This window comes from Amblyomma mixtum, chromosome 4 (assembly GCF_055824585.1).
Source record: "Amblyomma mixtum isolate Tamu chromosome 4, ASM5582458v1, whole genome shotgun sequence".
Lineage (NCBI taxonomy): Eukaryota > Metazoa > Arthropoda > Arachnida > Ixodida > Ixodidae > Amblyomma > Amblyomma mixtum.
Window position 1 is genome coordinate 69,753,337 of NC_143015.1, and position 16,802 is coordinate 69,770,138.

The following is a 16,802-nucleotide window of genomic DNA, read 5'->3' on the forward strand; positions in this document are numbered from 1 at the left end:
CACAAAAAGCTGAGTTCTTTAATAAATATTTCAGCTCTGTTTTCAGCTCTGAAATCGAACATGCCGATATGAATACCCCGAGTTTCCAGCCAGTGGCGAGTGTTATGGATGATGTTGTGATCAGCATCAACGGTATACAGTCTCTGTTGCAGAATCTTAAGATTGCTAAGGCTGGTTGTCCTGATGACTTGCCAAACAAATTCTACAAACTGTGTGCTGAGTCGGTTGCACCCTACTTAAAGATAATTTTTGAAAAATCGCTTGAAGAATCCTGCCTTCCAGATGACTGGAAAATTGCAAGTGTTGTGCCAATCTACAAATCTGGCCCTCGCAACACTGTATCAAATTATAGACCGGTATCTCTAACTTCAGTTGCGTGCAAGATACTCGAACATATTTTGTTCACCAGTATAGCAGCACATATGGACGCACATTCATTGTTTAATCCTCGTCAGCATGGTTTTCGAAGGGGCCTATCGTGTACTACGCAGCTGACTGAATTTGCGCACGATTTGGCTGAGGCACTGGACAGGCGACTTAGCGTGGACTGCGTGTTTTTGGACTTTAAAAAGGCCTTTGATACCGTGACGCATTCTTTACTAATTCAAAAAATGTCTTTTTACAATATTAGCCCTCAAGTGATATCATGGGTAAAAGATTACCTATGTTTACGGCAGCAGTTTGTGGTTATGAATGGCGCCGAGTCTCAAAGAGTGCAGGTTGTGTCTGGTGTTCCCCAGGGCTCCGTGTTAGGGCCACTATTGTTCCTGCTCTACGTGAATGACATTGGTGACGGAATAGTATCTGAAATGCGGTTATTTGCGGATGACTGCGTTCTTTATAGTGTTGTCACTAGTGATCGAGATGCGGAAATGTTCCAAGAAGATTTGAACAGAATCTCAGAGTGGTGCGTTAAATGGAATATGAATTTGAATTTGTCCAAGACTGTCCATATGAAGTTTACAAGAAAGAAAAACCCTGATGTGTAATCATATGTTATTAGGAACACAATGTTAGAGCAGGTATTCGAATTTAAATATCTAGGCGTTTATTTTACTCCTGATTTGAGCTGGCGCCGTCACGTCGATTATATCTCTGCTAAAGCATGCAGAAACTTGGGATTTCTTCGCCGAAATGCAAGCACTTTTCCACTGTCATGTCGTGACATTTTATTCAAGACTTATGTCAGGTCGGTTCTGGACTACGCGTGCACTGTCTGGGACCCGCCTACTGCTAGAGATAAAGATAAGTTGGAGAGGGTGCAGAGCATTGCCTCTCGTTTCGCGTCTGGCACACGCGGGGCTCGTTACAGTGCATCGCGTACGAAGGATGCACTCAACTGGGAATTGCTTGACACGCGCCGAAAGAAGTTGCGTCTGAAGCTGTTTCATGCTGTTTATTATTCAACTGTTCGGGTTGAACGCGAAAGGTATGTGCAGGAGCCTTTTTATAGATCCAACCGTGTTGACCATGTTTTTAAAGTCCGCGAATTCGCGGCAAAAACTGAATTGTTTAAAATGTCTTTCTTTCCGAAAACCATTAGAGAATGGAACAGACTACCGAGCGATGTTGCGAGTGTGACATCAAATGATGCGTTCTTTCGTTCTTTAATGATGTGATGCGATTGTGATGTGTTCTTTTGAAGTGAGATGTACCTGGTGAAAGTTTTATGCTTGTAACTCTGCTTGCGAGCGGAGGTGTCATGTGTGCTTCTTTGTTGTACATTGCACACCCCCCCCCCCCCCCCCCCCCCCACTGTAATGCCACGGCGCTGTGGGTTCCTTACTAAATAAATAAATAAAACGTTCATGTCCCGTAGGCTCATGACGCCGGCAGCCCGGCCTTCGGCGATGGCTTGCTTGGCCGGGTCCTCAGAACGCAGTAGGGTCTCCCAAGTGGTAAGGTGCTCCAGGCCCCGCGGGGGAGGATCCGCCGGGCAGAGGAAAACGATAGGTTCTAGAGTGGCTTTGGGGTGGTGGCAGAGGGTACAGGAGGGGTTTGTGTAGACTTGGTGATAGCGCGAGCGTGTATAAGGGGAGGGTAAAGTGCGTGAAAGCTAAGGAACCGACCTCTACCACAGCCGATAGCGCAATGTCCCTCGAGACAATCTTTAGGGCTATTAATATCCTCGAACAAAAGATAGAAAACATGTCCAAGGAAACAAAAACTTGGGAAGCAACAGTCAACAGCCGCCTGGCAGCGCTCGAGCAAAAGATGAGTGCACAAGATGCTATCATTGCTCACCATTAAAGCAGCCTAGAGAAACTCTCCTCCTCCCAACCCACATTCAACCCAATCGCCCCCGCTAAGCTAGTTCATGATGGAAGTAACACGCAAGGAACTTAGAGTGTGACAGTGGAACTGCAGAGGTTACCGCTCTAAACGCAGCAACCTGCAGCTCTACATACAATCACTCTCCGACGCGGAGATCCCAGCGGTAATCGCGTTGCAGGAGACGCAAACCCCTGCAAAACTCCTGAACTACACCCCTCACCAACCAAACACATCCACCACCCCGCGGATAGCCACCCTTGTCCATAGAACCTAGCAGAACTTTTTGCTGGGCTAGTTGGTCCATTCTGATATTGGTGAAAACAGCGCGAAAGAAGAAGCCCGAAGGCGAAACGAGGAAGTGACAGGAAAGAGTGCTGACTGACAACTGAATTTATTGAGCGAAACTCGCGCAATATATAGGAAGGCAGTGCCAAAGATAGTCAGATGCAGTGAACGTCACATGGTGCAAAGAGCCATAAAAGCGATAAAAACAAAACAAGGTGAAAAAGCTAACAGTGAACTGAATATCAAAAGGGATGGTAACAAAATGAAAACTACACTTAATGATTATACACAGTTAATGTCACATGGTGTAAAGAGCCATAAAAGCGATAAAAAAATAACAGGGTGAAAAGGCTAAAAGTCAGCAGAATCTCAAGGGGATGGTAACAAAAAAAATACATGATGACTTAAACAGTTAATGTCACAAGGTGTAAAGAGCCATAAAAACCGATAAAACATCCATAGCAGGTAACAAGGGTAAAACCGATAAAAAATGACGAAATGGAATTGTGGAAAGAATAAAAACTAACTGAATGTAACAACGTATGGCTAAAACATGCACAGACCTTAACAATAAAACGATGAAACAGTGACACTCAACGATTGAAACATGCGTAGTCAACAATAAAAATTTAGCAATGTTGTTCCAAAAAGGCAAGTTCACTCCTGTACAATGATTTTGACGCGTCACTGACACATTCCAAGCCCTTTCTTTTTATAAAGAAAGCCTCCTTCAACTCCCGGGCTACGCTGTCTCTACTCCTATCAAGAACAATAGTGTCGCGTAATCGAGGCATGCATTTACAATCTTTGCAATGAAGCGCTAGATTAGAGCCAGTGCCTTTTTCAAGTGAGCGCTCATGTTCCCTTAAACGTTCGTTCAGGCACCTTCCGGTTTGACCAATATAAACTTTGTCGCATGTAAGCGGAATCTGATAAATCACACCTTCCCTACACCTGACGAACATGTTGGCATGCTTTACGCCACAGGTTTGCTGTCTTGGCTTTTCATTATTTATCCTGTGACACAACGTAGCTAGCTTGCAAGGGGCAGAAAAGACTACGGGAATCTCATATTTATTTGCAACCTTTTTCAAATTATGTGCTACCCGGTGGGAATACGGGATAACGGCAGGCCTCACCCTCCTATTGCTTTCCTGAGTAACGTTTTTCTTCTTGCCTTTAACTTTCTGAAGCAGAGCTTCAGTCACTGCCGAAATCACAGTCTGCGGAAAACCTGCCTGTATTAACCGTGCGGTCTGCAGTTGGAAGCTCTCTTGCATGCAATGCTCGCATGTTTTGTTAGTGCTCTTTGCACCATGTGACGTTGACTGCATCTGACTATCTTTGGCACTGCCTTCCTATATATTGCGCGAGTTTCGCTCAATAAATTCAGTTGTCAGTCAGCGCTCTTTCCTGTCACTTCCTCGTTTCGCCTTCGGGCTTCTTCTTTCGCGCTGTTTTCACCAATATCCATAGAACCTACACGGCTACAGATCACCAAATCGAACAAGAAAATATAGACTGCCACTTGATAGAGCTCCTTCCAAACACTAGAAGAAGCTCTAGCTTATTCATCCTCAACACGTACAGCGCCCCAAAAAGCAGCGGAGCCCCCCTTGTCGCAGTCATTAGAAAAGCGTTAAAGATCAGCGCGAAAAACCCGCTACTAATCCTAGGATATTTTAACGCGAGACACATAAGCTGGGGCTACAAGCATAACTGCAGAAAGGGATCACAACTCTGGACATTAATGGAAAATGAGGGCCTAACCCTCGTTAACGATACAGAACAGCACACGCGCATAGGAAACAAACAGCGAGCAGCTAAACACCACCCCAGATCTCACAATCACCAAAAACATCGCACAATGTCAGTGCGTCAACACGCAGATCTCCCTAGGCAGCGACCACTACATCATTGAAACAACCTTCGTACTGAAGTCAATCACCCCCTCTGTAAAACAACTTACAATCACAGATAGGGATAAATTCAGGAATCTCCGGAAGGAATCCCCTGCTGAGATAGAACATCTTTCAACATGGGTGAATACGCTCACGAAGGACGTCGGAAGTGCCACATCCCAAGTTCCCAGCCATCGGGAAACGGACATCGTGGACAGCAGACTTCTTCACATGTGGGAAGCACACTCCAACATGCAAAAAAGGTGACTCAAAAACAAACACAATAGACCTCTAAAACTAAGGATAGCGGCCTGAGTAAAAAAGATCGAGACACATGCAGCACTTAACCCGTCAACAGTGGGGCCAGATTTGCAACCACATGGAGGGAAATCTGGGACTGAAAGACACGTGGAAACTTCTACGTTGCCTCTTGGAACCAGAGAGCACTAAAGCCTTCCAACAACGTAACGTGACCCGCATCGCTCACAAATTAGATGTGGACGACAGCATCCTGATCCAGAACTTAAAAGACAGGTATCTCACAACCACACCTAAGACCCCACTCCCCCAATACTCAGGCCCTCCGAACCCCGAGCTCGACGAAGACATATCGACTTGGGAAGTGAGAGCAGCTATGCACAAACTGCGCACCACGTCGGCGCTGGGCGGAGATAAAATCTCGTACAAAGCATTACGGAACCTGGAAGAAAATTCGATCCAAGCCGTAACCAAACTGTTCAACAAACACTGGAGGGAGGGCACACTCCCCCCGGAATTGACCCACGCTAAGGTCACCTTTATTCCAAAGCCAGGAAAACCACTTCAATTGGCGAACCTCCGTCGCATATCGCTCACATCATGCCTGGGGAAACTCCTCGAACACGTCATACTCCATCGTCTCCAAAACCACATGCACCACCAGGATCTCTTCCCCCATAGGATGCTGGGATTTAGAAGCAACCTGTCCACGCAGGACGTGATGCTCCAGATCTCCGAAGAAATTCTACACCCCAGACACGCCAAGCGCACGAGAGCACTACTAGCCCTAGACCTCACGAAAGCGTTTGACAATGTCCAGCACAAAGCCATACTAGGCGCCCTATCTGACTTAGGCGTAGCTACTAGAACACACGCTTACATAACCGCCTTTCTGAATAACAGAAAGGCGGAGATAAGGTTTCGGTCCGCGGAATCCTCCCCCTTCCCCCTAGGAAGCAGGGGCGGACGCCCTTGTGAGGGACCCCCCAAAAAAAACAGGCCGCAAATCGCATGCGATCGAGTTTCGAGATAAGTGAAAAGGCAGCAGTGTTGTGAGCAGTTTTCTTTCACAGCCTAAAGTTTGGGTAGACATTTTGAAGGCACTTGAGTAGCAGTCTTGTGTTCTGCTGTATGAGAATGCAGAGGGGAGGGGAGTTGGAGGAATAGGTTATAAATATAAATATTGACTGTCTATTCAGAAGTCAGCAAACTTCAAAGATCTGCCATGAGAGGCATTATGTTCATTGGATCAGATACTCCGAAGAATCCTGATCTTATCTCTGTATGTAATGTTGGTGCGTGAGCATTCAGATTGTCTTTGAACTAATAGTGATGGTACGCGTACTTTAAAGCCAGAGTGTCCATGCACAAAAAGGCTGAAAATGACCTCCTGAGTGAGGCGCTGCTTTTCAATCTAGAAAAACAAAAGATGAGGATGTTCTTATCCGGCCGTAAAATGACTGCTGGAAAATTTCATGTTATATCCTGCCCGACTTAGTACTTGGCCGTACTATAATGGCCTGTTCCGAAAGACGGGTAACTGAAAGCGGTTGTTCTAAAATCAAAATTCATTGATGTTTCATAAGCTTTATAATAGTCTGTCCTTATACAATAATAAGTGAGCAGACTCTCTCGTCAGTATGAAAAACGATCTGTTCTTTCATAAAAGGGCTTCTGTTATGTATAAAAGCAAGTACCGCCTGTAAAGTCATGCCTGCTCTTTCATGCAAGGGCACGACGTTGGTATCCAACCCGCTGCTAAAAGCTTCCACACGATACAGTAATCGACACTGTGGTTTGCTGGATTTAAGCTATTATCTTCGGTACTCACGTCAAGCACGGCTTTTGCTTTTTGCATGACGCTTGCGAGATTCGAGGTTACCGCAACAACTGTGAGCAAGCCGTAGTTCTTGATGTTCTGGTTTGCCAGACTGTTCATGTGATTTTTCACGTTATTGTCGAATTGTTGGGCCGTGGTGTACCTAGAACAGAATAAAGCCTTGATTAGTAGACAGCGAGTGTCACATATGGCCTTTTCACTGAAACCTGTGCCTAAGTGCGAAAACAGGTCAAGAAAACATTAGCGCATCTTTACTACAACACGCTAGGCCTCTTCTCTAGCTTAAGTGCAAATTTAGGATTTTTTCATTTAAGCTGAAAGTAATCTCAAAAATAATGTAATCTCAAAAAATAACTGAATAATTGTTGCCTAATCTCTTCCGCGTGGCCTGTTGGGCCAGGGTGTGTTGCTGGGAAAGTTGGTTTGACATCCTGAATATGCAGCGCTGGTAGACGAGGGACGAAGGAGAGACGACACACACAGGGCGCTGACTTGAGCAGAGTGTGTTGCTGGGCAAGTTGGTTTGACATCCTGAACATGCAGCGCTGGTAGACGAGGGACGAAGGAGAGACGACACACACAGGGCGCTGACTTTAGCAGAGTGTGTTGCTGGGCAAGTTGGTTTGAAATCCTGAACATGCAGCGCTGGTAGACGAGGGACGAAGGAGAGACGACACACACAGGGCGCTGACTTTAGCAGAGTGTGTTGCTGGGAAAGTTGGTTTGACATCCTGAATATGCAGCGCTGGTAGACGAGGGACGAAGGAGAGACGACACACACAGGGCGCTGACTTGAGCAGAGTGTGTTGCTGGGCAAGTTGGTTTGACATCCTGAACATGCAGCGCTGGTAGACGAGGGACGAAGGAGAGACGACACACACAGGGCGCTGACTTGAGCAGAGTGTGTTGCTGGGCAAGTTGGTTTGACATCCTGAACATGCAGCGCTGGTAGACGAGGGACGAAGGAGAGACGACACACACAGGGCGCTGACTTTAGCAGAGTGTGTTGCTGGGCAAGTTGGTTTGAAATCCTGAACATGCAGCGCTGGTAGACGAGGGACGAAGGCGAGACTTTACACACAGGGCGCTGACTTGAGCAGGGTGTGTTGCTGGGCAAGTTGATTTGAAATCCTGAACATGCAGCGCTGGTAGACGAGGGAAGAAGGATAGACTTCACACACAGGGCGCTGACTTGAGCAGGGTGTGTTGCTGGGCAAGTTGATTTGAAATCCTGAACATGCAGCGCTGGTAGACGAGGGACGAAGGAGAGACTTCACACAGAGGGCGCTGACTTGAGCAGGGTGTGTTGCTGGGGAAATTGATTTGAAATCCTGAACATGCAGCGCTGGTAGACGAGGGACGAAGAACAGACGGCACAGCGCCCTGTGTGTGTCGTCTCTCCTTCGTCCCTCGTCTACCAGCGCTGCATGTTCAGGATGTTGGGCCACTTTGCCGAAAATGCCAGAATGACAAAACATTTTCAAGCACCTATAAATTAACACTTTTTTCCGGGCTTGTCGTCACCGGCACGAAGAGCTGGCGCCATAGCTAAGCGTCCGGATATTGAAACGGAAGCTGAGATGTCGTAAGAGAATATTATAAATTGTTTGCCGCCTTAGGCAAAATGAAAAGGTCCTTTGTGCGCACTAATCCCATGCGCGTTCTTCTGAAGCAAGCAGGCCCAATCGAGATATTCCTGACCGTTTCAAATACTCGGTAAGGACAACACCAAAAAAATTCAGGGGGCACTTTGGCTTTCTAAAGTTCTGCAAGGCGAAAGCCTTTCCTGGCGCACTGTTTGGCACTGACTGCGAGACTGTTTGTGCTGTAATAATGCTTTATTTGACTACACACTTTGACTACATATTACAACTACACACTTTGACTGCCGTCTTTGACTGCTTCTTTAGCACGACTCTCTGCTTCAACGAGTTCGGTGGTACCCATGTCTCTGTTCGCAGTAATTAGGTGTGTAATGTGGTCACCCATGGACGCCTTGCGCCCCCTGTCGGAGCGGACGACAGGTATTAGTTTGCGTGTGCTCGAAAATGGGGCGTCCGGCATCCGTGGGTGGCCTCTATACTTCGAATCCGCGCACACTGACGTCATAACCATTTCGACCAACCGAAAAGCGTGACACCTCTGCTGACAAGCTTCTGTCGACAACGATGAGACATTATAGGCTTTCGCCTTAGTACATTCAAAGAAGCACCGCCACAGTGTGCCAACTCAGTGTGCGAACTGCAAACAAGAGGGCAAGCTAGACTGCGACCACTCGGCTGCACCCCCCCCCCCCCCCTGATACATCGGAAAAGGCGCGGATATACGCATCGAAGAAACGGAACTCACCGGATGTCGAATGAGATGCCACCCTTGGTCTTACTGCGCGATTTGATCTCTTGCTTGAATACTCTCCAGCTCCTCTCGACGCGGGTGGCATGCAGTGTTCTTGCATACACCACTACGTCGCTGTAGTAGAGGAGAGGGCAGATGCCATCCGGGGGAATCATTTGCTTCACAACCGCCCGGGCTCCAACCGTGCAAACCATCTCCTCGACCGAGACTGCCAGCGAGTGGGGAGAAAGGTATGGCGTGAGTCAGCGATCGTCCAGTGGCGTTGCGTAGCGCACGGCTAGCGCACGGCGGTGAAAGAGAAAGGAAACTCATTTCTGTCACCCTGTCAGCCTGGCGCGACACACTAATGGCCAAAATGCACATCATCATCATCATCAGCCTGACTACACCCACTGCAGGGCAAAGGCCTCTCCCATGTCTCTCAAATTAACCCTGTCCTTTGTCAGTTGCCGCCACTGTGTATCCCCGCAAACTTCTTAATCTCATCCACCCACCTAACGTTCGGCCGTCCCCTGTGTGGGAATCTGGCTTTCCGCCGTCGCCTTTGCGCGGCTGTGCCGGCCGCCCGCGTTGTTTCTCCTCTTTCCCTTGCTCCCGCCTCAGGCGGTGGAGAGGCGGCTGGGTGACTAATCACTGTCATTTAGCCACAGCTCCGCCCCGGCTCCCCAAGGGCCTTTGCCATTGGCGCCTTTTGGCGGGAATCCGGGACCCGTTTTGGCGGCCGCGCATCCCGCGACCGTCCGAGCGGGGCCCAGAGAGAGAGATCCCTCCGAGACAGCGTAAGGTGCGTACGTTACTGTTTGTCCGTGCCGGCCTTTGCCGTTCGGACCAGTGCTTACTCGAGCTCGCCCGCACGTGTCTTCTGACCTGCAGCGGTTCGAGCCTGTCCAGCGGGGTCCAGCGACCTCCGACAGGCGTACCTTGCGTTGATTGCCCACTCTCTCTCGCAACCGGCCCAACGGTCGACACGAGAGAGAGATCACAGCACTGCCGCGGGGACATTCTCCTGCAGCGGCGTGCTAGCGGCGCACATTGCTCGAGTCGCTTCGTGCGCGCAGCGGAGCCTTGCTCCTCGCGCGCCCCCGGGACGGGGTGACTATTGAGTGCGTGTGTACTGCTGAAGGACGACGTGAATAAACGTCTCCTTGGTGAACTTGGAGGCCTATTTCTTTGCGGCGAATCGCTCTCCTCCCAGCGGAGGTTGAGTGCACCGCATCGGTGTCCCAGTGTGTGTGTGGTGACGGCTGATCGGGGCCCTTGGCTCGCGCGAAGCTCGAACCCGCGGTGGGTGGTGGCCTGTGTCCACTTAGGAACCCACAACTGGCGCCCAACGTGCTAAGTCATTGGCGCTTACGCCTTTGATGGCACATTAGCCGAGCAGGTCGCCTTGCCGATCACGCTTGCGCACCATGTCTACCACCCCCAGCGGGGCACTCGGCAGCTACATGTCGGCTCCCTACGGAGTTGTAGCGTCGTTTGATCCGCTGGCTGCTGTTCCTTCGAATAGCTAGACACCGTGGTTGGCCGCGGCCCCCATTGGGGTTTACGGCAACACAACCCAAAATGTCGACCACGCGGCTCCCATTGGAGCTGTATCGGAAGCACCCTGCGGTGCATCCGCTGGTCACATGCCTCAGCTGTGCACGCTTTCCGCCCAGTGCGAAAGCAGTTCGTGTCACGCTGCCGCAACCGGCAGTTTCGAACAGCAGCAGCCGTGCACCGCGAGCAGTCAATTCTGCTCTGGGAACGGCGAGGCGCTGGACCGGTTCCCTGTGGAAACCACGCCGCTCATCGAACTAGGAGCCTTGCCTCCCTCGTTCGTGCAGCCCGCCCAAGCCTCCACTGAGGCAGGGGTGCAGTGCGCTCAGTTGGCTGATGCGGCTCCGCGAGCCTGCGGGTCGGCTGGCGCGCTGGGCTCTCCTGATACAGCATTACGACTTTTCCGTGCAGTGTCGAAAGGGGAGCACAAACGTGGTAGCTGACGCGCTATCCCGTGCCCCACTCGCCAGCGGCGCCTTGACGCCTGTAGGCGGAGGGGGCGAAACAGCGGACGAGCCGCCGGGCGGCAAGGAGGGGGAACCCGCAAACGGGTTAACCCATTCCGCTAACCAGGCGAGCAGCGCTTCGCAAAGCGGACGAGAGGCAAAGCTCTTCGTGAGCGCCTCGGAGGTGCCGACGCGAACGGAAATTTTGGCTGCAAACCTGAGTGGGGACGAGACCATGCTCCCCTCTGGGATGACTGGAATCGTTTTCAGCCGTAAGAGCTACTGAAAGCCCAGCAAAATGACCCCTTTTGTCGCGAGGTGAGCGACGGTCTCAGGGAGACGGAGCGCCGTGACGCTACTTGTATTGTAGCGGGCGCAGGGGGGCAGAAGCCAGCGTGTGTCGCGGCGAACCCCGGGGATTCATATTTGCTGGACCATGACGGGCTCGTGCTGAAATACATAGCCACCGATGACGAGTCCATCGACCCGTTCAAGGTGGTTATCCCCAAAAGTCTAAGAGGCGCACTTTTGCGATTCTCTAATGACGAGCCACTGGCCGGTCATCTGAGTGGCTCCAAAGTTTTTGCAAAACTGAGTCATTCGGTGACGTGGCCCGGCATGAAGCGTGACATTTTCCGCTATTGCCGTTCCTGCCATGTCTGTCAAGCGGTGAAGTCACGGGGCGGCAAGCCGCCTGGAATGAAGCAACCGATTGACAGTGTGCGTCCGTGGCAGATGGCCACCTGCGATTTGATGGGGCCTTTCCCCAGGAGCAAGCAGGGGTTCATAGACCTGAAGGCCTACGCGTCACGGTCTGACGAGCTTGCGCCGGTACCCATTGGTATCAAAGGCAAGCGCAAATGCACAACAGGTGCTGCGGAACGCAAGCGTACGGAGCACCGGTACAATCTGAGGCGACGGTCACCGGTGTGATTAATGCCGGACGGCGGACTTTTTCCGCAACCGAAGGCACGCAGCCTCAGCTAGCTGGCGAGCTTTCTCGTCAGGCCCTACCTAGGCGAAGCACGGTGTGTTATTTTTTTTTTGTTTTTGCAGCATGCTCAGTTCCAGCCTTGTGTGTTTATCTATTTATTTGTTTTGTTTGAGTCAGCTTCTAGCCACTTTCGTTTCCCCGCTTGTACATCTGTTTTCGTTCTAACGTACCGAGATGTACATAGGCAAACTTCAGCCCGCTCGTGCTTGCTCTTATCTTCTAGAAGGAATAGATTGGATTAGGTGTCGTTTGTACAGCGCGCCTTTTCTCATTTCCGGCCCGACTGTGGGTGGTTGGCTCGTTAAGGAGCCGTGTGTCGCGGTGCGAGTTTTGTGCGGCCCGTATGGAGGGGAAGTTGGCGGGGCGTTTGGGACGATGGGGGGCGGAAAGTGCACCCTTTGACCCTCGCCGCGGCGCCTCTGGACGCTTCTGATGAGGGGATCGTTGTCGCCGACCAGCGTCCGCGCACGTGCCGGTGTATGCGTGTTTGTGGCTGTGACTGTGTGCGCGCGTAACCATGAGCCAAGGCGACGCCTGTAGGTTGTGCCGTTGTGTGCTTCTGCGTGAGCGCGAGGATGAGAAGGACCCCTCGCTGTGGCCAAGGTTACACATCAGGACGCCGCCGAACGTCCTCGCCCGTTTCAGCCGGCGTGAAAGGGGTGCACTAACTTTCTTGTGCCCGAACGTGATGTCGTGTCCAAGGGCGCGAGGTCAGTGCTCTGCCGCGGCCCCGTCGTCATCAACGCACCATACATCAACGGAAAGAAGACCGCCATCAGTCGTCGGCCCTCCCAACCCGTTCAACTTGAAGTCTGCGAGCGGTGAGTCGCCGACCGGCCCAATTTGCCGCGCCATCGAACTTTGAGGCTGGCATCCACCTGTAACACAGCTGTACAGTGGTATTCACATCTCCTTGTGTACCGTGTATATAATCTGCAGGCTGCTTTGATTTACTGAAGCGTATGCCCGTGTTTGTTTGTTTGCCTTGTTTTCCTTTGTTTGTGTTGTTTTTTTTTCTTACGTTGTTGTGGCTGGAACTGAAGTGTATCTAGTTTTTTTTGTGTATTCATTTCTTTATTTTGGAACTGAAGTGTAGCTTATTTTTTTGTGTATTGATTTCTTTATTTTGGCCGCGTGCTTTGCCGATGGGTAGGAGGGCATTTAAGGAGAGGGGGATGTGGGAATCTGGCTTTCCGCCGTCGCCTTTGCGCGGCTGTGCCGGCCGCCCGCGTTGTTTCTCCTCTTTCCCTTGCTCCCGCCTCAGGCGGTGGAGAGGCGGCTGGGTGACTAATCACTGTCATTTAGCCACAGCTCCGCCCCGGCTCCCCAAGGGCCTTTGCCATTGGCGCCTTTTGGCGGGAATCCGGGACCCGTTTTGGCGGCCGCGCATCCCGCGACCGTCCGAGCGGGGCCCAGAGAGAGAGATCCCTCCGAGACAGCGTAAGGTGCGTACGTTACTGTTTGTCCGTGCCGGCCTTTGCCGTTCGGACCAGTGCTTACTCGAGCTCGCCCGCACGTGTCCTCTGACCTGCAGCGGTTCGAGCCTGTCCAGCGGGGTCCAGCGACCTCCGACAGGCGTACCTTGCGTTGATTGCCCACTCTCTCTCGCAACCGGCCCAACGGTCGACACGAGAGAGAGATCACAGCACTGCCGCGGGGACATTCTCCTGCAGCGGCGTGCTAGCGGCGCACATTGCTCGAGTCGCTTCGTGCGCGCAGCGGAGCCTTGCTCCTCGCGCGCCCCCGGGACGGGGTGACTATTGAGTGCGTGTGTACTGCTGAAGGACGACGTGAATAAACGTCTCCTTGGTGAACTTGGAGGCCTATTTCTTTGCGGCGAATCGCTCTCCTCCCAGCGGAGGTTGAGTGCACCGCATCGGTGTCCCAGTGTGTGTGTGGTGACGGCTGATCGGGGCCCTTGGCTCGCGCGAAGCTCGAACCCGCGGTGGGTGGTGGCCTGTGTCCACTTAGGAACCCACACCTGCTACGTTTGTTTTCTCTTGGAATCTATTCCGTTACCCTTAAGGACCAGCGGTTATCTTGCCTTCGCATTACATGCCCTGCGCAAGCCCATTTCTTCCTCTTGATTTCAACTAAGATGTCATTAACCCGAGTTTGTTCCCTCACCCACTCCGCCCTCTTCCGATCTCTTAACGTTACACCTATCATTTTCCTTTCCATGGCTCGCTGCGTTGTTCTTAACTTAAGCTGAACCCTCTTTGTTAGCCTCCACGTTTCTACCCCATAGGTGAGTACCGGTAGGATACAGCTGTTGTATACTTTTCTTTTCAGGGATATTGGTAAGCTGCCATTCATGATCTGAGAGAACCTGCCGTATGCGCTCCACCCCATTCTTATTCTTCTACTTATTTCCCTCTCATGATCTGGATTTGCGGTCACTACCTGCCCTATGTAGACATATTCTCTTACTATTTCCAGCACCTCGCTACCAATTGCGAACTGCTGTTCCCTTGCTAGGCTGTTGAATATTACTTTGGTTTTCTGCATGTTAATTCTTAGCCCCACATCCAAAATGCACATCCATACATCTAAATACCCCTGTACAGGGGCTGCCGTGCGCACCGTTCTACAGCAAAACTCTTACCCTGAGATTCCACCGCCTCAAACGCGGCCGCCTACAGCAGCGCCGCAAAACCCTGCGAGAAGGTCTTTGCATGCCCTTTTTGAATGCGTTACCGCGGGATTTACATCAGCGTGGGCGCGGTATCCTTCAGGTTAGGTTTCGGTTTATTTGGGGACGAGAGGTACGCAAAGATTTCGAATTATGAACGTAGTGGCTGCACACGGTGCGATTCATAAACGCATCCCCTTCGTACATTCAGCTTGCCTCAATATCTCGAAAGTGATTAACGGACCACCTGTTACATGTTCTATACGATATGCCTCTGAATTTCAAGTGGGAAAACCTACGACCGTGTGAGCTTTTGAAGAAATGCTAGCGTGGGCAGCCCTCGCGCGGCTTGAAACTTCTCAGGCTTGCTTCGAGGAGAAGGAACTAATACCGCAACAATGTTGGACACCAAGTTTAATTGGGGTATATGTACCACAGTCGCTGCAGAAGACGAGCCGATGCAACTTGCACCATTGTAATGCGCTCTTTAGCAGGAAGTTACATCGGCTGTTGCAAGCCGGTAGTGAATGACGTGACATGACGCACGTGGCATCTCTACCTCGCATTCTGTACGAAATAAATTATAGTAAGTCTGAAGTGACGTGCTTTTCTCGCAAATGTCACCATTGAGTGAAAAACTTGTGCGCTTGTGTAAGCATATTTATCTCTATCGTTAACATGGATATTATAGCCCTGAACGGCAAGACTTGAAATGGTCAGCTATTACAATAAAATATTTCGGAACCTTAGATGGCACTGCGCATTATATCTGGTCCACAGTACCATTCCTCGGGCCAAGAGGCCTCTGAAGTTATATTGAGATTTTTACTCAGCGATCTGATGCCGTCATATATCTTAAACAGCATTTGTGAAGGGTTAACAGAATGAGCACAGTTAAGATTCACTAGGCAGCGAGGGGGTTGTTATGAGAAATGTGCTTTGGAAATCGCACACCATGCGCCTGCCTTAGCAACACTGCTAGGGGCCTTATGGACACTTCCATGTGCTCTACCGTTAATGATGATCCAATTTAACAATGCAGGTGGCTGGTCCACAATGCCGAGAGCCGAGACACAAATGGCAGTGTTCGACGTCGCACGCGCATTGAAAACTCAAGATTGAGCTTACATGGCTTCTTTGTGGTGGTCGTGGTCGTCTTTTTAGTCGTCGTAGTCTTTTTAGTCGTTGTAGTTTTCTTAGTAGTGGTCGTTTTTTTAGTTGTCGTCGTCGGTTTTTTAGTCGTCGTTGTCGTCGTCGTTGTCGTCGTCGTTGTCGTCGTCGTTGTCGTCGTCGTTGTCGTTGTTGTCGTCGTCGTTGTTGCCGTTGTCGTCGCCTCTTCCGTCGCCATAGTGGTTGAAGTGGCCATCGTAGTAGTCATAGTAGTCATAGTAGTCCCAGTAGTAGTTGCGGTTGTTGGCGTTGGTGCCTCAGTCGTGGTCTTCGGTTTGCTGGTGGACTTCTCTGTAGGTTCAGCACCTGCAAAATGAAAACAGATATTTTATTCCCGATAAATGTATTCTGAGGAAACGCCAAGCCTCAGTGTAGCATCTAGACAGTTCCGAGTGCAGATTGAAGCTATAGTGCAGCTAGCGCCGCTACATATTCCGGCCTATATATAGTGTGTAACGTACACGAAGTGGGGTTGGTTTTTTGCAGACGTTTTAGGTTCTGCGTTATCCCCTGCGTTCGTCGCGTGTAGGGGAATCTCGATTCCTCGCCTAGCTTCATTTTAACACAACACAGAATTTATAGGCGTGGCATCTGTGGAGATGCCGAAGAGTTAAAACCCATTTGAGTGAAAAACTACAATTTCTGAAGAATATATAGCCCTAATTGCTTTTTTTCTAGTGGAAAAATGGAATTGGAACTGGGCTCTAACTGGCTAGTGCATTTGTTTGTAGAAGCAAACTTGTCCTAAATTGACGCTTTCACAAAGTGGTTACCTCATATCCCACTACAGGGCTATATATGTCATAACTCGCCCCTCTTTCCCTTCGCATTTCTGCTCAATAGACAACGAGGGCCTCGGTTCTGGCAGCCTTGAAGTCTACTTTAGAGTCTTGAAGTCTCTAAAGTAGAAGTCTGGACAGCCGTCGCCGTATTTCTGTTGGTAGAGCACCGGATGCGAAATTAGAAGGTCATTGATTGGGAACATACATGTGGCATGTGGTTGTTTTATCATCTGCTTCCTATAACCATTATTACTCTATTAATCTCTTAATTTATAAACACCACATATCTAAAGAAAGCCCCCATGCTACTTGGTTTCGGGGACCGT

The 16,802-nt window shown here is 50.4% G+C and overlaps 1 protein-coding gene across 1 annotated transcript in view; it reads right to left on the bottom strand.

The window, feature by feature from the left end:
• The window catches only part of LOC149346858 (uncharacterized), a 68,652-nt gene extending 52,658 nt beyond the window's left edge, over positions 1-15,994 (bottom strand). Inside the window, exons 1-3 of the mRNA XM_089586700.1 lie at positions 15,653-15,994; positions 8,908-9,121; positions 6,550-6,700 (exon numbers count right to left, since the gene is read on the bottom strand). Coding sequence (XP_089442826.1) covers positions 6,550-6,700; positions 8,908-9,121; positions 15,653-15,911 — 624 coding nt within the window. The 5' untranslated portion in view covers positions 15,912-15,994. The remainder of the gene's footprint in view (positions 1-6,549; positions 6,701-8,907; positions 9,122-15,652) is intronic.
• Positions 15,995-16,802: the final 808 nt, after the last annotated feature.